The sequence below is a fragment of the Drosophila simulans genome, chromosome 3L (genome assembly GCF_016746395.2).
Source record: "Drosophila simulans strain w501 chromosome 3L, Prin_Dsim_3.1, whole genome shotgun sequence".
Taxonomy (NCBI): domain Eukaryota; kingdom Metazoa; phylum Arthropoda; class Insecta; order Diptera; family Drosophilidae; genus Drosophila; species Drosophila simulans.
The window spans coordinates 18,144,147-18,166,310 of NC_052522.2; the positions used below are offsets into that span (position 1 = coordinate 18,144,147).

Consider the following 22,164-nt stretch of genomic DNA (forward strand, 5'->3'; position numbering starts at 1 on the left):
AATAAACTTTTAAACGTTCGGTTACAGGGTATCGAATGTGAGCAGTTCCCAAGCTGCTATTGCGACTCCCGTGTCCTGTCGCAACTGCTTAATAGTCAAAGTGTCCCGGCTCCATTTCCACTTTTGCCTGCAGTTGGCAGCAGCCGAATCCTTCCTTACCAACTCGGTCCTTCCATCGAGTTTACGTGTTTTTGTACATTTGTTACGCTACACGTAATGCAAGTGTGAGTGTGTGTAGATGGTCCTTTCGTGTGGGATTTTGTAGAGGAGAGTGGGTGTAGAAGGGGGATGGGAGTGCATCCTGTGACTTAGTCCATGCCACGTCACGCTACACTTGATAAATCTCTAATGCCACTTTGGGTGTGCCAACCACACAAACCCGACTTCCCACCCACATTACCTTACTTCACTCCGTATCATCCCATTCAAATTCTAGCTACACTAAAGAAATTTTCTAATATTTCTATAGTGATGTTATTGTTTTATTGGAAATCGGTGATCGTATAGTCTGGATAATTGTTAATAAATATTAAACAAAATTCAAAGCAAAACCTGTTTGCTTAAAGTGTTACTTAAAGGTCTATAAAAAACCTTTTTCTTTTTCTTCAAATTCAACTTGTTCTCTGAGCACAGCCAGAAATTTTTTTTTTTGAGTGCATTGCAACTCCCATCAGTCCCTGCTGAGTGGCCCTCCAAATGTCTCCTCCTTACCCCTTTCGCTCCCTCCGCACCCTTTCAACATTTGTGTAATTTCTGTTGCTGTCGTTCTGTTGTCCCCTCTCCACAGAACCCTCATACTGTTTTCCAGTTCGATTATTAAACGCTGGAAATTTTTTACAAATGTTTGGGGGCACTTGGTAGTGTGTTTTTGGATGAGCCTGTGTGCTCCCAGGTGTTTTGGCCGAACCTGAAGCTATTGATGATCCATTTGGCCAATGTTTAATCAAAGTTAATTCGAGGTATTGTTGGACGATTGTGTGGTTTTTGGCTTTGATCGGGTTGCTGCTTATATAAGCAAGGGGTCTTGGAAGCAAAAGTAGATTAATTGATCCTTTGACTAATACTTTGAGGTAACAATTCAATATATCTTCCATGCCATTTTTAAGAATTCGTTTATACCTTTAAAATTATTCTATAAAATTGTTTAATCATCTTAAGATTTTATCTTTAGCACTAGATTCATATTAGCACTTATATTAACTAGAAGGTTGATACTTTCTCTTCTTTATTTTACTTAATTACCATGCGCCCTGTGGATGGAATATTCCATTCACTTTTAACTATGTTTGATGCACTCAATCCCCGATGTAATTTCCCCAACTTCAGGCCAAATCAAGTCTCCGCCCCGAAGGGATTGGCACCCTAATGAGCTTTTCGAGAGTGTCGCCTGCTCACTTCACGTTCGCTGGAACTCTGCCTAATTCCTTAATTAAAATCGAAGCCTACTCACGGGAGGACAACATCGGGGAAATCCATTGACTGATTGCAATATTTCACTTTTAAGTCACACGATGCCGCAGTCCATTTTCCATGGTGTTGGACTCAGGCGAACAAACAAACAAACCGAACAGAACTGAACACGGGGGCTTAATTTGTATGACCAGGCGGAGCAGGATGTGGCAGTGAAGCTGCGATTTCCTGGCGACTGCTGGCCGGCTGCCTTTATTAAAAAGGACACTCTGACCACACGGACATAAAACTGTAATCTGCGCAACAAAGTTGCAGCTGCCCATGCTACACTCCCTTGAAGAACACAATCGCATTTTATACCTGTCCGAAGAAAAACATTTTAACTTACTTAACTACAATATTATTGGTATATAGTATATCAATAAGGAACATTTAGTATTTAAAGAGTAATAAGATTTTTAAAAAGTAGACTAGTGAAAGATTGATTTGTGCTCTTTCTTTACAGTTTGCATTCGATTGAAAGGGTATCTCCTATTCGTTGGGTTTCGAACTTCCCCAACATTCTTGTTTCAAAATGAGATTTGCGTTAGTCGGAATCACTTGACATGCAGCTAGCCAAATGAGCTGGATAGAAAATCCGCAGCCCAAACCCAAAAAGGAAACTTTTGGCATCTTTGTGTGGGTGTATCTGTATCTGTATCTCTGCGTGTGCGTTCAATTGGGTGGGTGTGCTAAATGATGCCGAGGGAGTCGGGTCAAAATCGTTGCCTTTTCGACGCCGCCGCGTCGCTTTGGCATAATAAATTAACAAATTTGTCGGCGTCTCTTTCGAGATTCGTGGGCCGATGACAGGACACTGGATCCATCCACCTGTGTCCTTTTCGGCGGTGCATGTGGGGGAGTCCGTTTGTGATAGAGAGTGTGTGTTGTCCATTTCGCTGCTGCCAATCATGTCGGATTAATAACAGGCGCACAAGGATGCTTTATTCATGCCAGCCGAAACATTCGAGGAAAATTGCAGCTGGCTCCCCCCTGCCATCGTCCTTTGTCCACGAAATCATGGGCGGCCAAATGACGCGTCACAGGTTGTCGAGTGTCCAGCTTGCTGTCCTTTGCATTACATAAGAGGGTCCTGGTCCTGGCATCCCCATCACTTTCCTTGTATCCTTGCAGTGGGCTTACTTTTAGCAGACCAACCAGAAAGTGATATGTGTGCTACATGAAATACATAAACACCCTACATTAATATTATTTCTATTCAATCGGTATGTATATTATTAAAAAGAATTTATATATGATTATATCCATAATACAACTTAGAGGAAAGGAATATGGCAAATGTTAAAAAAATAAAGAAATTAGCTTGATATCCGAAAATGTTAATCATACAATATTTTTTCTTACCATTCAATTATTTAAAACATTTTTATGTTGCACATTACGGCTCCCATTAAAAGCAAAGTAAGGGAATTCCCACTGTGGGTCACTCTATCCAACGTTTTAATTGTAACAGGCAGTCGCATGTTGCCAGTGCATTTCGTGCCTCGGTTTCCTGTGTTGCTGCCACTTTTTCTTTCAGCCCCATATCGACTCCATTCACCCATTCCGTATTTTCCGGCCTGTCAATATTTTGCACATTTCATTGTTGCACTCCGCCCAGCGGTTGCATTTGTTGTTTTCCCCTTTTTGTTCGCAGTGGGTGTGTGAGATTTATAAGCTCCACTTCACTCTTCCCTTGTCGAGTGACCGCAGCATGTTGCGGCGCCCATTTCAACCACCCAACGATTTACCTCCACCAGCCTCCATCTTATCCACCCACAAAACACCCGTACATTCTGCGAAAACAACCTGACCAGATCTGACCAACCTGTGGCCAAGCAGGCAGGTTGGCCGCACATTCGTCAAATGTTCGACTGCCAGGGCTAAGTTTATTTCGCTCCAGTTGTGCTTTTCTTTTAGTTATTGTATTTCTTTCGTTGTGCACCCAGTATTTTAAGAGTCAAAGGTGTCACAGGCATGTGGCTGTCATGTAACAAGTAAAGAATTTGTTAATGTGGTTATGAGAGCCATACCTTTTAAGCTTTGTTAATAATTAACTTCACAATTTAAATGCTTTAAAGAAATATTTAAAGAAAGATCAAAGAGATCATCATTGGAATATCGACAGTACGAGGTATGTTTTAGTCGCAATAAGCGCAACATATATTTCGAACGTGTTTTTTGTGCCATTTTAGCTGGCCTTTGTGCGAGTGTTTTGACCAACAATTTTTCCAGGCGTCAGTTTTGGCACCTGCTGCTGGTCGCCTGTTCCTCTACTTCCGTTGTCTAAGCCAAAATTGACCAACAGGAGCGGACGCTTTTTTGGCCACATGTGCCATGGCGTCTATTCCTGGCATTTTCTTTCTTCCTTTCACTCTGGGTGAAATTTAATTTCGGCTTTGCAGCGCGTGACGTTCTATTTGTGTTTATTTCGCTGTTGTGTGCCACGAATTTGCTTTGAAAATTGAATTAGATTGGCCTGCGGACCGGCAGCTGATTTGATTGCAATTTCCCTCGACCGCTGCATGGATGCATGCCTCCAAAGGAATTTTTCCAGCACTCTGCAATTTGATTAACTGGCCGAGCGTTGCATAAATTATGTCAAATTATGTTGGGGGGAATTGTTTTCGATACTAGCTAGTTAGTGGCTTTGTTGTATGAGGGCAAACCAATTTGTTGCAGGACATTTTCAAATGCCGCAGAAAATTTAGGACACGTAAGGTAGTACTTTATTTTTGATTTCAATTATTGTTTTTCTGCTGACATAGTAGTTACATATTGCATAAAAATAAGTGAATAGTCAGCTTACTACAATATTTAAATAATAATTTTTAAAATAACCATACTAGTTTTATTTTATTTTAAGTAAGACTTAAAACTTTAAGCGCTTGAAAACCTAAAATTTATAACAAAATGTTTGCATTTCCACGTCAGTTGACTTGCAAAAAAGTTACATAACAGTTTGCTTATATTCCTTTATCATGAAAAAAATACAACCTCCGAAATCGCACCCTTTCATGCAAAATAGTGGCCCCCTATCATTTTACTTTCCCATATTTTTACAACCCGTTTACATCGATTTTTCCACTCCGTCAACAGCTCGTCAACCCTGTAAAAATCAAAGTGAATTTTATTTTTTATTGCCAGTCGCGTATTTTATTGCATTTTTATCGCGCCTGCAGCCAAATGAGAGATGCAAAAATTTCGCACTCAACCGTCACTAATCATTTCATTTAACTTTAAAGTCATATTTATGAACTTTTCTGTCGTGCTACATTTATGACGTGGACCTTTTTGCAAGCGGACAGATGGCGGAAAAATTCGCTGGCCCTGCACGTGCCTACAATTTTACGATTCTATTCGCGTGTCCCCAGTCTATATGGCTAATTAGGAGAAGTCGCAAATTTGCCTATTGGAAAGTCGTAAAATTGTTTAGTAAAGGCTCATTTTTCCTTGCTCCAGTCGTAAAATTTGCGAATTTGCATAATTTTAGCAAAGGACAGGATCAGGCTAATTTTCCGTGCCCGCTGACAGTTTTTTAAATTTTTACAACTTGACATCATAAAATAGCAATGGGATGACTAATTTTCTGCAAATTTACATAATGAGGTGAGAGGTCGCAAGTCAAGGAGATGTTTTACGGTTTTTAAATTAGCTAGAAAGCTAAGCTTTTTAGCTGAATTTAATGTTAAACGCTTAAACATACTTTACATTTTAATTATATATAGCTAAAGATCAATCTTCAATACATACAAGTGACTTCGATTTACTTAAACCAGCAGCGAAAATTAAATTCTCGACTCATATGCTGGCTGATGGAAGTGAAATTTGCTTACCCTCAGTTTCCCTAAATGACTTTTCCAATCTGTCCCGATTGTGCTGAATTTTCCAGTTTATTAATTCGCCAATTGACAGACTTATTGCAAATTGAAAACAAAAGCGCGAACAACGCACCCAAAGGAAAATGCAAAACGGCAGCAGGACAAAAAAAAAAAGGATCTGCAATTCAAAATTCGTTATGCATTCTGCTGCTGCCCTTCAAGCGGAAACGAGACAGCAACATAGGGAGTGAGCGAGAGAGAACAAAGGATGCAATAATAAAAATCAAGCCCGCAACGAATTTGCGCAATCAGCTGGAAATTATTTACATGTTTATACGAAATTGAAACAACAAACGCTCCCGAGCCGCATTTTTCCATTCGCCTCCGCACGACGACAGCGATATATGTGCACTGAAAGAAATGGGTATAGAAAAGATAGCCAGAAATATCATAGCAATATTTATTTAATAGAAATAAATAATTTTTTCAGAAATCTATATATCTTTCGGATCTACAAATCCAAGATATCTTAAGATTTTATTATATTTTTCTCAGTGCACTTGTTCGTGGATCCTTTAGTTGAGGTGACACCTTCAGCACGTACGTACAGCTCAATAAAAGGCTCACAAATTTACATAGAAAATGTCGCAGGGCTTCCGACTCCCTTGGTTTTGGGTTTCCAATCATAAATATCGCAATTAATGATGCAAAAAGTGCGAAAAGAATGTTTATGTGTAAAATTTCGCATTGTTCGGAACTCGTGTAAGCACAAGAGTGTGATTGGGTGAGTGTATGCATAAATTATGTGGGTTTCCCTGAACATGAAATGTGAGCCATTTGGCTGCCAAATTCGGTGTGGAAAATGTGCTCTAGACGGAGGTCACTTTAGACACTTTTCCAGTGAGCAGAAATAGTTTAATAAAAATGTTTAAAAATAATAGGTCCAAAACGAAATGGTTTCAACATTATGCTTAATAAATTATTGTAATTTCCTTTTATGAAATTTCACACAATTTTATTTAAACAATCGTTGCAGCTCGAATTTGGATTCCAAAACAACTTGCAGCTGCGTTGCATCGACAATTCTATGTTTTCTTCTCTTTAGGTTTAAAGAAGTTTCATTTGGCAGGAGCGCCGCCTCCGCTTCTGATTTATACCAGGACAATATGTGAGTCTTTGGCCAAAAAGAAAAGTGGCATTCGGCACTAAAGAGAGTTGGCAGAGAGAATACCCAAAACAGGAAAGAGAACATCAATTCAGGCAATTTACTGCCTCCTTGGCTATCGGTGCATTTTCCCAGAGCTGGACCGAAAATAATTTGAATGAAAACTCCATTACGGTTTCCTGGGAAAACCAGAGGGTGGTGGCGAGCTGGAGACTCGGCGTCGCCAGTGATTCACACAAAGTGACCGCAGCAGGAAGAATTGGCAGGCGGGAGTGGGAAAAGCAGGAAGCAATCCTTTCGACTGCTTAAGTGCACTTTACACATTTTTCTTTTATTCCCTGCCAACTGGACCCCATAAATCTCATTTGGACCAAATTGTTTTTCATATCGTCTCGCTCGTGTATTTATTTTGCAATTTGCATATTTAATGACACTTACATGCATGTTCTTCGTCCATATGCAAATCGACTTAATATTTAACCCTTCATGGCGGACATAAAAAATAATACATCTTACTAAAACATCATTGTGCGATTTGTAAAAATATATTTTAATATATATATTTATCTACTATTACTTTCTGTGCCAAAACAAATCGTTTTTTTTTAATTTAATGAGTTCATATTTAAATTTTAGAATATACAAAATCTTATATATTAACTTTATTTACTTGGCTAATAAAACTACAAGAAATACACACTGTTTAAAGTCCAGCTGAAACTAAAAAAGAATACAGTCGCAGTGAAGGGGTTAATTGTGAGTCGCGTGGCCCAATGAAATGCGCATTAAGTTGGCTTAATAGTATTCAATTATGCCATGTACTTTTCGCAGGCACTGTGGAGGAATTCGCTGCTCATGCTGCTGTCCCTCTGATAAGACTTCTTGCGAAAACTTTGGCGCTTCGCTTAATTGCTGTCATTAAATTTATGCAGCTTTGCCAATCTTATCATAATCATGGCGAGGCTGACACACACATGCGTTGCCATGAGCACTAACTAGCACACACACCTCCGATTTTCCCCTTTCCGATCTGCCACACCCCTTATTGCATTTCGCGGTGCACACTTGAATAATTTCAACGCGGATTATACTAATTAAGCGCCTCAACAGCCGATTTGAATGGGGGTGTGGCAAAATCAGGGGTCTTAAGACCCATTTCCACGGTCTTACTTCTCTGGTCATTTCGATGCATCCGCTGCAATATTCAAAATCATTATTCGCAGTAGGGCTTTTCGCTGGTACACTGCATTAAATGTAAATGCTAGTTTCTAAATGAAGCTTGCATATTCTAAGTGTCAAAATAAATAGAAAAGAAATAAATGTATTCAAGACACACCTATAACAAGCCAACTCTTGATATCGATCTATCAATCCAGTATCTATTTATCTATCTATTTACTTCAAATATCCGCGACTGTCGTTCATTTTGCCCCACTGTGCCAAAATGAAGATGCTGGGTGATTTATCCCACGTCATGTTGGCTTAAACAAATCATTTATATGCAGCGCTCGCAATTATTTGCACTTAATTGTGTGTTAAGTGCCCCAGACTGGGATGTTCGGTGTGCATATAGTAGATATGCGTATGTATATGTATTTGGCACGATGGCGATGTTGTTGGTGTCCTTGCTGGTTATTGCAGCGGAAGCGATGTCCGTTGATTGATATCGCATTCAGGCGTGTTGAAAATTATTTGCATTGATAATTCGCTGATTAATGTTTGCCACCGAATCATCAGCATCAGCACCATCCCCATGCCCATCCTGGCATCCATTTCCGCACTCTCCTCAGCCAGGATACTCGCATATCCTGTCGCCGCGATTTTGGTCTGACTGCGTGTTATGTGATGCCATGTTGTGATGTAATATTGATGGCCTGTCCACCCGGTCGGTCGCTAGATCCTGATTTCGGCGCGGAGGGACTGGAAACTGTTTATTGGATTTGCTGAGGTTTTTGCGTTAATGCTGTAAACAATTAAGCGAAGCGTATTAAGTCGGATTTGGGTCGGAGCCATCGCCATTGCACTGCACTAACTAATTTATGTCGGCTTGTTTAAGGGATGAGTATTAAATGCATTCGATTCAATTGATTTAAGTGCATTATTAAAGTTGAGTGAATCTTTAAATTCTGATTTTACAAGTAAAAAATAACCGGCGAACAAGCGAATCTTAAAGTATTTTTGTAAGTAGTTTCTTCATAGAATTTAAGAATTTCTTAAGTATTTATATAACTGCTATTTTACATTCGGCGTCTCTTAACTATTCGAGCTGCACCTAATACAAATTCACTCCATTACGGATTACTTTTGAAAGAACTCCCCAAACTCCATTTACAAATTCTAAACGAAAATTTGAAAATCATTAGGAAAACATCATAAATAACAAATCAGCTTATTAAGAGCTCTGCTGCTGCTTTTGATTCGGTTTTTCATTTTCCGTTTTCCATTCGGCTCTGAATTAATCCACGGCAACCGGCGAGACTTGGCAGCATTAGCAAGGCAAACAAAAGCTTCCTGTGCGACATCCTTCCCTCGTCCCTTAAAAGGACGAACAGTTCAATTGGCAAAAGCGCTCTTTGCTAATTTATGGCGTTTTAATTCATATGCAAAATGACAGCGTGTGTGTTTGCTGATTTTTTTTTGCGAACTTTCTTTTAATGTTGGGTAAATAATAAAACATGTACGAATTACGACATGGAGTCACGAAAAGGGGGAGGTAAATGCAAGAAGATAAGAGAATGGCAGGATTCATCTTTGCTTGGGTCCTTGGGGTCGCCACAGTCAAGCGCACATATGAACTTAATTTTGGGCAGAAATCCAATAAAACTGCGCAGCAGGATGTCTTCACAAGGAAATTATTTTTTATTCATGCATTAAATTGTTTTGACTTTCGCCCGATAGAGATCAGCATGTCGTTCCTGGATTTTCTTTACGATTATTATTCTTTGGACCCCTCCCATTCACATTTTTCCTTTTTCCCGGTTCTGCCACATGCTAATCAAATTACAAGATATGTGTGCTCGGAATCACCTTGGATACCCTAGCAGCTGAATCATTTCCCAGACGGAATCACCTGATAGAAAATCGGAGGGGAGGCGGAGCATCGCCTGCAGCAAAAATATCAAAAATAATTTGTTTGACAATAAAAGACGATAAACATTAAAATTATGTGCAAGAGATTTTCCTTTTCTCGGCGATTTTTTATGTCTATACTAAATAAGAGCTGGAAAAAAATATGATGATAAAAAAAACGCGTAATTGCTCAATAGTGACTTTGGAATACCCTTAAATATCCGTTTTTTTTTTTTTGAGCAGAAACTAGAATAATATATTTACGAAAGTGATGGCATTAACAAACTTAAAAGTAATGATGTTTTTTATATAAAATAATCTTAGATATCTAAAAATAATTGGATTAATATTAACCAATGAGAGTGGTTTACTCTAGAGCAGAGTATTTCCCAAAGGGAACTCAGAGGTGGGGAAAAAAAAAACAGAAGCGTTGTCATCCCAGTGCAAAGCATTTTCCCAGCTCATCGCTGGCTTTTCTCCCAACACCACCCCCATTTTCCGTTGATACTGGCCTGTGGGGGTTTTAAGGAGGGTAAAAGATATCTCTTATGATTAGTCCGCTAAACTCACTCGTAAATTTGTCAAATCGCTCAAGTTATGCGAATCGCATTTTTTCTCTTTATCTGCGGCATTTGCATAGCTCTGTTTCCTGCTTTTCCATTTTTTCCCAAGAGACCGCTCCCTTGACCAGCATTTTATTTGATTATTAAATTAGATTTTTGTTGGCTGGCTTGGACTTTACCAGTTCCTTTTGCACTTTGGCCTCATTAAATATTTCTACGCCATTTTCCCTTGTTATTTTTGCACTTTTACAAAGGAGAAACATCAAAAAACGCGTGAAAAGTTTGGCCAACAGCGGAAAATATATTGCTAGAAAATTGCTTGCCAACTTTTTTATGCATCTTTTTTGCTTTGACAATTCCTTGCCATATTTCTGTGATTTTTCAAGCATTATATATATGTATACGCAGGTATTTTTTTTTACTTCTGATGCCAGAGCTAACGAAATCTCATTGTTTTTCCTTCCGCTGGTGCCCTCCTCCCGCCCTTTGCCTTCGCTGTCTGCTGTTTGTTACAACTTTTCAATTGTTTGGCTTCTGTCATTACCTTTGACATGGCAATGGCAACTTGTGGTTGTTGTTTTTGCCTTTTGACTGTCGCCGCCTTTTGTCTTTCGCGCCTTTTGTCCGCGCTTTCCCCATTTTCCGCCCACCTCCTCCCACTTTGCATTCGCACTTTGATCTGCTGCACTTTCTGTATTAATTGTAATGATGAAGTGCAACCCATGTCGGTCCTTGAAATCGAACGGAAGTGGGTGGCAAAGCGGGTAGCTCCTGGTAACTTGTCTCTTATGGATATTTTCAAACCCGCAGAGATTAAAAAAATAATTTAATGATTGATTATAATGCTGCAAAATGTCCAAAGAAGTATTAAGCAATATATTCAGGAATAACGATAAATGTACAAAGGAGTAATGTGAAAATTATGTATATCCAAATATTGTCTTATGTCTTATGAAATATATTGATATTAATCTGCGGCTTAGTTACTTATTATTACTTTGTGTGAATTGTTTAGAACGCTATATACACATATACAACTAATTTGGGTCAAGCCTTTATAATTTCGCTCTCAAATTTACTAAGAAGCTGTTGACACACATGCTGACTTCCCCCATTAAAAGTACAAGCTGCAGCTGCAACGTCATACCGAAAAACAAGTTGGAGTCTTACTTTCTATTTATGTTCGCTGAGTGCACTCAAGAATGCTTCTTCACCTTGACCCAGATTTGCTCATTCAACCCTTTGCAATAACATAAACAAAAGATGTAAGCAAATTGGCACCGATTCTAGGTCCCCTGGATTTTTCATTCGTGTTTTTCTCGTTCAGCATATGCAATTCCAAACGAAACGTGCTCAAAGATGCACCATATGCACTTTTTGCTCAAAGGGCGACCTTGAGCGAGGGGATTAAAGTCTTTGTGCTTAAAGCTACCCAGCTAGAGTTGCTACTTCTATTTACACTTAATAAAGCACACTAATGATGACCACAAATCCAACCCGAAGAACAACCAAATTGCAATGAATCTGCACTTGAGCACGTTCCAAAATAAAAACCAACGGAGCTTGCGGGAAAAATAAGTGAACCACCACATTGCCCCCTTTCATTTGGGCTAAGGCAACTCTAATATATTTTTAATAATCTTGTTTTCTATATATTTTCGAGTTCCCTTTGAGCTCTACAAACATTACTTACCCTCGGGACAGAAGCGCAAAAATAAGGAAAAGCAATTGATTTGCTTAGTAAGTTTGTGTACATTCAATTAAGTTAAAAATGCCTCAAAAGGCACTCAAATTGCCAGATACCTAAGTATATGCTTGATGATATGATTGTTTGTAGAAGATTTTTTATAAGTGAGGGGTTTTGTTAAAGTAGATCAGACATCTTGGTACTTCTTAAGGAGTTTTTCTTTAAAATTAATAGAAATATATAAGATATTGAAACTTTTTGAATATAAATATAAATTTTGAATATTTTTCTGTAATGGAGAGCATACCCAGTATCAGAAATTTCTACTATTAATAAGCTTTTCATTTATTCCATTCTATTGGCTTGGTATAAGCAGTTCGTATCTGGTGCAAAATTAAACAAATATAATTTACCAACTTCTAAAGCACCTCCAAATACCACATACCCTCTAAAAGGCACAAGTAAATCTGTTGCTTATGTAGAAAAAATACAAAACTGTTTGCTTACGGGTCACTTTACCATTCCTAACTCCACCCCATAGAAATCCCAGCTGGACGCACGAAAAACACACATGCACTTGAGCCTTTCACCGCTTTCTCCCGGAGAAAGGGTTGCCAAAGGATGAAGGATAGGATATCATGTGTGGACGCTCGAGCAAACAAAAGTGCAAATTCCCGGGGGGACATTTGATTGAATTCAGACAGTTAACCGTCCTCATAATGCGCATTTTCAAAAAGAAAAAAAAGGAAATCCTTTGGCTTCTGCTTATCTGCCTGGAAGAAAAATATCAAAAAATTTTAAAATCGTCTTCGGGGGCTGGGGAACAGTTTATTTGGCAAATGGTATTTGTTCTTTGCCAGTTCTTGCCCTGATTGATATTATTATGGATCCGTCCGTTCATTGATTGATGATGGACGGCGCTTAAAAGAATCTTCTATTTGGATTTTGGAAAATTAAAAAGCGGCTTAGCATCAGTATTATTCGCCATACAAAGCGTATTAAAAATGGAAAGTTGAAAGATTTCAGATTTCAGTCTCCTTTTTTCAAGCTTCGCCCAAAGGCAGATTTTAAAATCAGTCGGGTGGCGCCACGCGACATTTTTTCGCATCGATTGTATGAGTCCGGAAAAGCGGAATGAGAGAATTTCAGGAATTATTCAGTGTCCTTTGTGTGAGAAAACGACTTTGATCTCTGCCGCCGGTAACCATTTCAATCTGTTTGGTCGAGGGGTAAAAGTGGCACTCATTTTAAGGTGGCAAAGTATTATCAACGATGATTAGGTCTATTATGACTAGCAACAAAGCGAAAGTCCTGAGTAAATTAGCAAGTACTATACATGTCTTTGTAAATGATTTTAAAATTTACATTTAACACTTCGTTGTCTTGTTTTTCGTTGTTGTAGCCTTCAATATGAATTAAACTGTAGACGATAAAATTTAATATTCTTCGGGCATATTTTGTTAAACCAACACCCATGAACCAAGACAAAATTTTTGAAAATAAAGGCTTTTGAATTGTTCATACCACCACTGGTTAAAAATGCGTATTTTTCAATTTAATAATATTTTTATTTCAGTTGTATGCATGCCATTTGCTTTACTTAGCTTAAGTTACATTAAATTGCTTAAAAGAATGTGTAGTTTGGAGTATTTATGTGTGTAAATATTTCTACTTTTGAACTTGTACTATGTTTATGCTCGTTACGCGAAGAGCGCCTTTACATCGATTTATTTCGCATGGATTCTTAGCCACATATTGCTTATAAGAATAGATCTATAAACTAGATTGACACGTACACAGCTTATATATCGACGGCAAAGTAAATATAAAAATATGTTTCAATTTTAAAAAATATATTTCCATAAATATTTGCTAAGTTTAAGAAGCACTCTACCTAGGAAGTTGAATCTTTTAAATTTCCCCATTAATAGACACCAAGAGAGTTGTTTGTAAAAAAGTTGTAACTATTTGTAGTTATAGCATGTAGAATAGGTTGGCTTATCAACTAAGTTGGTTTCGATTTGAAAACTAGCTGCTGCTTACAAAATTTTGCTTTTATCTCTTCAGACAATTTTCCAATATATGTTTGGACTTTTCGTTCACTTATCCTTGCACTGGGCCGACCACCTACGAGAACCTAACTTATTCAGTTAAACAAGTAAAACTAACTTAAATAAGTTTACTAAACAAATACTTGGACTGTAAATTTTTTTAGCAAAATTATTTATCACATTTGCGCTTATCCAAAGTTTTAAATTTTGTTGTATCCCGACGGATAAGAAACTATGTGCTTAATTTCCAGCAAAGAAAATACATGTATCAAAAGTTAATCTTGTTTTAGGGTTTTCCTTGGGAAATTGATTCACATTTCTCTGTCACTGTCTCGCTCATTCTCTCTCGAAATTTTCCGGCTGCGCTAGTTCTCACCAACGTAAAGTAATCACAAGTTGCGCTTTTAGGAGCCTTAGTTGGTGCTTAAGTTGGTTTTCAAAGTATTTACTGCGCCTGCGGTTGTATTTGAACGGTGGCCTTTAGTTTGCTGGATTTTCCGGATGACTTGTGCTGTAGGTAGAATTGCTTCAGGACCTTGCACATGGTGATGGCCAGGAATTTCCAGGCCAGCAGTTGCTCCTCGGCACTCGGAGGCGCAACTGGCTCACTTGTTGCTCCTGGTGGCGGGAGTTCCTCTGCTGCAGACGGAGGTCCTTCAAAGTCCACTTGATCATGTCCGGGGTCTATGGAGAAAGCCATGGGGCTATCGACTTGATCGCCACTGGGTTCCGATTTCGAGGCGTGCTCTTCTTCGAAAAATGGAATGGCCATGTTTGAGTCCGTCAAAATGTTACGTAAAAATGGCACTTGATAACTTCGATGTGTGGCAAGGTATTTCCTGATTTTCCAGATCTGAACTCTTGGCGAGTTGTCGTACGACTGAAGAGCTCAGCCAGCAGGACGCCCGTATTTATACCCGGGAAACGCCGGGAGAATTAGCAACCCTCTGTGCCCGCTTTCTCTCTACCATCTTCCCTCCCTTTCTCCCACCTCTCTCTTTCTCTCTCTCTCTCCCCATCTCTGTGCTGACTATATCAACTTTCATCACGTGCAGTAAACGTTTCCTCAAACGGAATGCAGAGAGCGTCACACTTGTGGCATGCTACATACGTTTTACCATTACGTTACTTACCCCGCCGTTACGTTTGAAGCTCGAATTTTCAGGGGGTGGTTTTCCAACGTTTTTCGAACTAGGACAGGAAAGTTTTCGAAAACGAAACAACACAAATTTAAGGGGAAATTATTTATTTTTAGGAAGTCGAACTGAACGTACCTCTAATAAATTATTTTTATCAGAATTAATTTTGTAACAAAAAGACGTAGAATTATATATTATATATATTTGTTTTTAAAGCTAACATATGTAAACATATCTGAATTTTCGAAAAGCAAAGGGGAAGTAGTCGAAGTCCTTTACCAAAATTCGATGTGAGATTTTGCTTTGCTTTGCCTTTTCTTCACTTTTCTTGCCTTGGCTTAGACGTGACCTTGACCAATTTCCTGTTGGCTTATTATTCTTTTTTTTTGTTTGTTTGCCATGAGTCCGTGAGCCTGTTCATTTAATGTGTTTTAATTGTTAATACAAATTAAATATAGTAAGTTTATTCCACCTGAGTAATATTATGATAAAATTATTAATATTCGTACTTGTGCTGTATAACTCCAAACTCCTCATCCGACTTTTCTATTACTTTAAGAAAATCAATTTACCATCCTACAGCTCCCTATGACCCCAAGAACAATCGCTTAACATTTTGTGAACCGCATGCCAGGAATATTTTATATAGCAAAGGAGTGTCTGTTGAATCCTTTTTACCCTCCGCCAAATCAATTCCACAAATCAACATAATCAACTTCTCGCAGTAAGTCCAAAATATAATGCACTCGCCGTCAAAAAACTTCTTTTGTTACCCACAGAATAAAATGGGTTTGGAGCAGCGCAGAATAAGAGAGCAAGCTGAAATAAGTGCCGTAAAAAATGTAAAAACTTTTTTATAGTGGCTGCATAAAAAATGTAAAATAAAAACCCAACCGAAGAAATCTACGAAAGAATGCATAACAAAAGAAAATCACCTTCGTGGGCGTGCAGGTGAGTGGGCGGGGTCCGATAATGATATCCCCGCGATGATAACCCCGAGAAATCAGAGGAAAAATCCATGATCTAATTTGCTAAACACTCGAGCGAAATCAGCGGGGTTGGGCGTATCACTCGTACCTGCAAAACTCACAGAAAGGCATTCTCAAAAGCAAAACAAAGAAAAGAATTGTTTTCGCTTAAAAGAACATTCAAATGGAAATGTTCTGCTTGGCTCAACACAAACAACAAGTGCAGGCGCACACACAAACTGCATTTATTTAGTTAGCAAACAAAATAGAAAAAAAAGGGAAAAGGAGCAAAGGAGCAAAGTGGGATCCAAGGGAAGAAACGCATCGCATCGAAAGAGTGGCATTTGAGTACCCCAGACAGTCAGACAATGCATATATATGTACGTACACCCATATCTATAGGTATACGTATAAAAGTGAAGTGCGGCGGGGCATGTGCAACACACGAACAACGAAAAAGACGGCAGGAAAAAATTACAAGGAAGCAGCACCCAGAAGAGCGAGTTTCAAGACAAGAGTGATGAAAGGATACCCTATTTTCGAGGGTAATAATTATGAAGGAATGCTAACTCTTGATTATCCTTATAGATACAGTTTAATTAGTTTTAAATGATCCAAAGGCCGCACGTAAATTGACAAAAACAAGTCTTAGATTTAGCAAAGATTTTATATTTTGTACTTATAGTTAATCAAAGATTTTTACAAATATCAACACATTTTTTGATGTTGAAAAGATAGCCAGTTTTGATGTTGTTTTTGCAAATTTTAGTAACTTGACTCTTTGATTAATTGTTAATTGAAAATATATTTTGTTAAGCAGCAGCATACTCTTAACTTCGATGACACCTTAACATTACGTTCGTTTTTCCTGCGAGTCTCAATTTTTCCATTTTCGTATTAATTTCCCAAAGTCTCCGCATTGTATCCAACTTATTGCCAATCGGTAGCAGCCATTATAGGGTATTTACCTTTCCAGAACGGATACAACAGAAATTGCAGCATAAAACGCTGCGTCGTTCTCGTCGCAGGGGCACTTTGTTGCCTTCTGTGTGTGTTTGGCTGTCAGATTGATATTAAATTATATACCTTATTATCATTGCAGTGTTTGCTTTTTTTGTTTGCCAACCATGTCAGAGGGGGCGTGGCAAGTCGTGTTTATTTACAGCTGGCAACAATTGTTGCTGAAATGCATTTCACTTTGGCGCACTTTGGAGGATGCACCTCAAGTCAAAGTCAAAGCCAGGACACTTCACATGTGGTTCCCCACTCTGCATTTATGGGTGCGTTCTGTTCTGTTTTGTTTTCTTGTGTAAACTGTTATTTTTCAAGGAGGTGGAAGGATACAAGAGCTTTATGCTTGATGGCTGCGCCCAAGTGACATTAAATGGCATCCACATCCTTCGGCTTCCGTCTCGCTCTCTTCATATCCCTGCCGTAAAGTGACTAAAGTGGCAGCTTAAAGTTCCCTTGCATTTTAAAGATTTCCCATTCAGATGGCGTATAAAATATTTATATTTCCAGCTATTTACGCATTTTTCCTTTATATTGACCATCAAAATAAATTGAAGTAATTTTAGTTCGATGCGCAAACTAAATGGGATTAAAGATTCGATTGTTGATTGCCTGGGCAGCTTTATTTGTTTATTTGCTTTGACTTTATGAGAGGTAGAATGCAATAAACAAGTTTAAACTTTAGTTTTTCAATTCGTCAACGAATATGCGAACTAATTTATGCTTCAGTTGATTCAAATACGTTTAGGATAGGATTGCTGATGCAATTCTTTGAAGTTGGCGCTAAATAGTAACTATGATTTATTTTAATCCCATTTTAAATATAACATTCCCTTTTAAACTACTTTTAGAGCTGTATTATATTTTTTTTAATTCATACAAGAATAGAATCCGTTTTTCACGAGATAATTACCCTAGACCAAAACACTCGGTTTCTAGCAGTCTCATCTACCAAAAACTGATGGCTAATCGCCTTCATTGTCTACTTCCAACCAAAAGTGCTGCACTAATTAACAAATTGATTTATGGAAATGAAAATGACAAGTCTCCGGGGACAAGAACCCAATCATCAGGGTAGAGTCGAAAATCTCTCATATGCAAATATTTTGGCAAAAAACAAAGCGGCAACAAAAATGAGGAACAACCACCCTACGGATGGTCGAAAAACTTTGACTCTGCGGTTAAATCTGGAACTCATCCACCGCAGACAGACATTTAATTAAGGTGTCTTCATGGTTACAATCTCTGACTGAATTCGAGTGGCAAATGAGTCTAATTAATAACGAGGCATTTGCAGCATAATTCATTTGGCAGATCCAAACGCTTCTTTTCTAAGCGACGAAGTTGCCAAACTTAATTTTGGGGATGAGTAATTATTTCGAGGCAGATGCGAGTACAGATGCTTTCGGAAAAAGCATGCGGAATATTTATTTCAATATATTTTTGTGTTTTTTAAATCTGAAAATAATTACTTAGAATAAATTTGGTTTAAAAATCTGAAATATTTCCTGGGTTGTGGCCACATTTGGTCATTTTCTTTTCCCCTTTGTGTCAGGCTATTTTTCTTTGTGGTGTTACCATTTTGATGACTTAAGCCAGGCGTCTGACTTGAATTTATTGCCGGGGTGATATGTTTGTGCCTTGGTCCACCGTAATTTATGCAAATTATTTAGCACTTTCCGCCATCCACATTCCCTGGACACTACAATTAATTTCCAGGTTCAATCATATAAACCAAAAACTTTCGGAAACGGTATTTATTTTTGGGTTGGTTCTATTATAATCGAATTTTAAGGATAAACATGGTGTTGCAAACTAAAGTAAATAAACATTCTAGCCCGGCCAAGACATCAAAAGCGGGTTTAATTTATGGTTCGTTAGGTCAGCCAATGGCTGTCAGCAAGTGGAAAGGCTTTTGTCTGGCCCGAACCTCAATCCAAACCGTATGCAAATCAAATGGAGTATTCATCTTCGTCAGTTCTTGGACCCTTTTGCGGGTCCTTTGAGGTGTTGGCTTAAACACTAAATGGAAATTATACAAAAGGCAACTCAGGACCACTCCCACGTTCCACCCCCCAACGATGGGTCAGGAATAATTCCTTTTTGATTTCCCTCCCCCGCGTTGGAAAACTGTGGGAAAATGCTTACGACACATGTGAGACGAGCAGGAAAATTTATGTGTGTCCAGTTTGGTCATAAAAAAGGGACAACAAACTTAACTTTCTTCGTGGGGAGATGCAAAGCCATACAAAAGATACAATTGGAATGATTCTGCAAGGATCTTTGTGCGGTCAGTTCAAGTAAACATAAAAGGCGACAAAGTGCCACTTTGGTGCTTTCAACTTTCTTCCCCACTAGTTACTTTTAAATGATTCAATGCTTTCAATTGCCAAGTATATCTTTTTTATTTTAAACTCCCAATTTTGAGGGTTGTTGACCGAACAAATGTCTGCTGGGCATATCAAAAAGCCGATTCGGTTTTTATTAAATGTTTTACGGCCCAACCAGACCAGGATATACAATGGAAATTTTTGAATTGTTGAGCTCCAAGGAGAGTTAATGTTATGGTGTACTTTTTATTGTCAGCTCAGCTTTTAATTTAAATGATACAACGAAATGTTTAACTTTATATGGTGATCCCAAAATGTACTTTGGGATATGTGAAATGTTTTAACAAGGAGGGTATACGTACAAAGCTTTGGGTTATAAAAAAATCCCCTAAAATTTGGGAACCGTTTTAAAACTTCCTAAGGAAATAATGTTAAATAATGTATAACAAAACACGATAATAAATTGATTTTTGTACAATGATAAATTGATTTTATTTAATAAGAGTATATCTAAGAGTATTCTGAATTCCTTATTCTGTTTTTCTTACCTTGTTTCCCAATTTTCTTAAAAGTAATTCAAAGTAAAAGCAGAGCATTAAAAATAATTTTTATGTTCAACTTTATTTGCAATATTCTTTAAATTGTATTTTTATTTATTTACGTCTATGGGGTTGTTTAAAAATGTTGCCGGTTTTCCTGCCCTCCCTTCTTTTTACTGGCTTATACTCGTATTTATTAGTTCTAAAAAATGTGTCTCGACTCGTTTAATTTTGTAAACCGGAGAGTTTTTGCACAAAACGTTTTTTAACAGCACATATAAATTTTCTTTGAAGGATTTGCTTGATGCAGAACAATTGGAATCTATGAAGGCTTCAATTTGGGGGCGTGCAGTGCACGAATCAAATAAATTCAGCGATCATAAAATTGTCTGCCAGCAAATCCATCCAATATATCAACATATTTGACTACCAATTACAGACACCTTCTCGTCGGCGTTTGGAGGTGGGAAAAATTCTGACTCAACGCACATGATAATTTATCGCACATGCCTACATGAACATGTCACCCCCTCGGAGTTATATGTTCTGTGGGTGTGGGTTCCAGTGAGTATATTCATATTTTCCCCATATGACCATTGTCTTTATCCCTTTTCGGGCTCAGACTTGGGCGATGATTTGCAGCCGCTGCCAGTAAATCAAGCCTGCAGCATTAGATCAGATCAGCAGCCTGCAAGGATAATAAATGAATTGTTTATGGACCGACAAAGTGGGCAAAGGCATATTCCTCTCTACTTTTTTGATATACTGCGTCTTATTTTGAGGAGACTAAGCTACCTACATGAATCTGACTTGAAAATATCTTTTGTCATTATGAGGAATTAGGAGTTCTTTAAATTATCACGGAATCGTTACATACGGTAATATTTAATATTTAACACAATACCCTTTTCAAAAATGCAGATGATATAAAAAAATTAACAAATATATTATTATTATAATATTATGGTCACGCCAATAAAACACACGACAAACATTCATTAGTTTATTTGGATGAAATTGGTAATAATTAGCATGAAATACATGAAATATCTGAAATATATGTCATTAAAGGGAAACGTGTATATTTTTTGAAAATTAAAAACTCTTGTAATGTAATGATCTGTAAGCCTTTATTGGGGGCTTATTCACACTGCCTCTCTTCGTCGCCTTTTTTATGTGATTCCCCACTTCCTAGCTTCAGTTTCGGATACCCCACATACCTCGGATCCTCATGTCCTGGCATCGCTGCCCAAAGGACAATTGTCAGGCGTTGCCTGTCATCCGTTTGTTGTTGTTTGTTTCTGGTTGCTGGCCACACGCCGCAGCCAAGTTCCTCAATTAAAAAGGGTCCTTCGACGGGTGGACTCGGCCATGTCCGGGCAAATACGTCCATTGACGGCAGAGAAAAGAGTTCAATTGATGCCTGACATATTCCTTTGTGCGCCGCACGCGGTGAGGGGATATGGAGGTGGGGTCATGCAAATTGTCGAAATATTTTCAACTGACCAACAATTGAGTGGGTGGTTCAGAGGCAACGGTTTCCCACCTTTTCACGCTGTTGTGATTGGTTTTTGTCTAATGGAACTCGAGCGTGGCAACAATTTTATTGAATTGGATTTCAATATAGCACAAATATGTCTGTGAGCCTGAATAAAGGGCACCAATACCCTGGAAATAAAACTAAAAAGGGTTTCGTTTTGGCTAAAGCACAGTTATATTTTAAGTGCCGCGAAGCAAATTAAACGCTTATTTTATTACATAATTAATAACTCAAGATATACACAAAACTAATATTAATGGTGGGTAGATCTAATAAAAGGTTTTAATTTTAAGGTAATAGCACCAAAAAAATATAACAAATAAAGTAAAAATAACTTTCAGTCATTATAATAGAACATAGTTAGTTGTACGGTATGTGATATTCGCAACGCTTGATTATAGAATATTACCTTTTGATTTTTTCGAGGCTCCCCGTCGTAGACATCGACGAGGCTGTATATGTATGTACTTTCCTTTCACAATTCGCTGGTCATTAAAAGGGACACGTGCAGTGAGGCACGTGACCCGTGCCAGGTTTCCCTTGTTCTCCTGAAAACGAAACTCCGAAACTGGACCTGGGATCCCGGGGATCCTGAGACCTCTTCCATTGTTTTGGCCTTCCTTCCTTCCGTTTCGGTTTACGGGGCACTTGAGGAATATGTTTTACAATGATTAGTGTAAATATTTGAGGGCCAAACTGCTCACACACAGCACACAATGCCGAATGCCCGAGCTCAAATTGGGCCTCGAACCGAGAGGCATTTGTCGCTTAATTTTTGTACAAATACATTTCATTATATCGAGGTTGCCCGACGCGGTTTTGGTTTCACTTC

The 22,164-nt window shown here is 38.3% G+C and overlaps 1 protein-coding gene across 1 annotated transcript; it reads right to left on the reverse strand.

Annotated features, from left to right (window-relative positions):
* Window positions 1-13,313: 13,313 nt before the first annotated feature.
* Window positions 13,314-14,698, reverse strand: LOC27206783. The gene has a single exon (XM_016182593.2). It carries the CDS (start codon window positions 14,575-14,577, stop codon window positions 14,251-14,253), a length of 327 nt encoding a protein of 108 aa, XP_016032421.1. The 5' UTR covers window positions 14,578-14,698; the 3' UTR covers window positions 13,314-14,250.
* Between the last annotated feature and the right edge of the window lie 7,466 nt (window positions 14,699-22,164).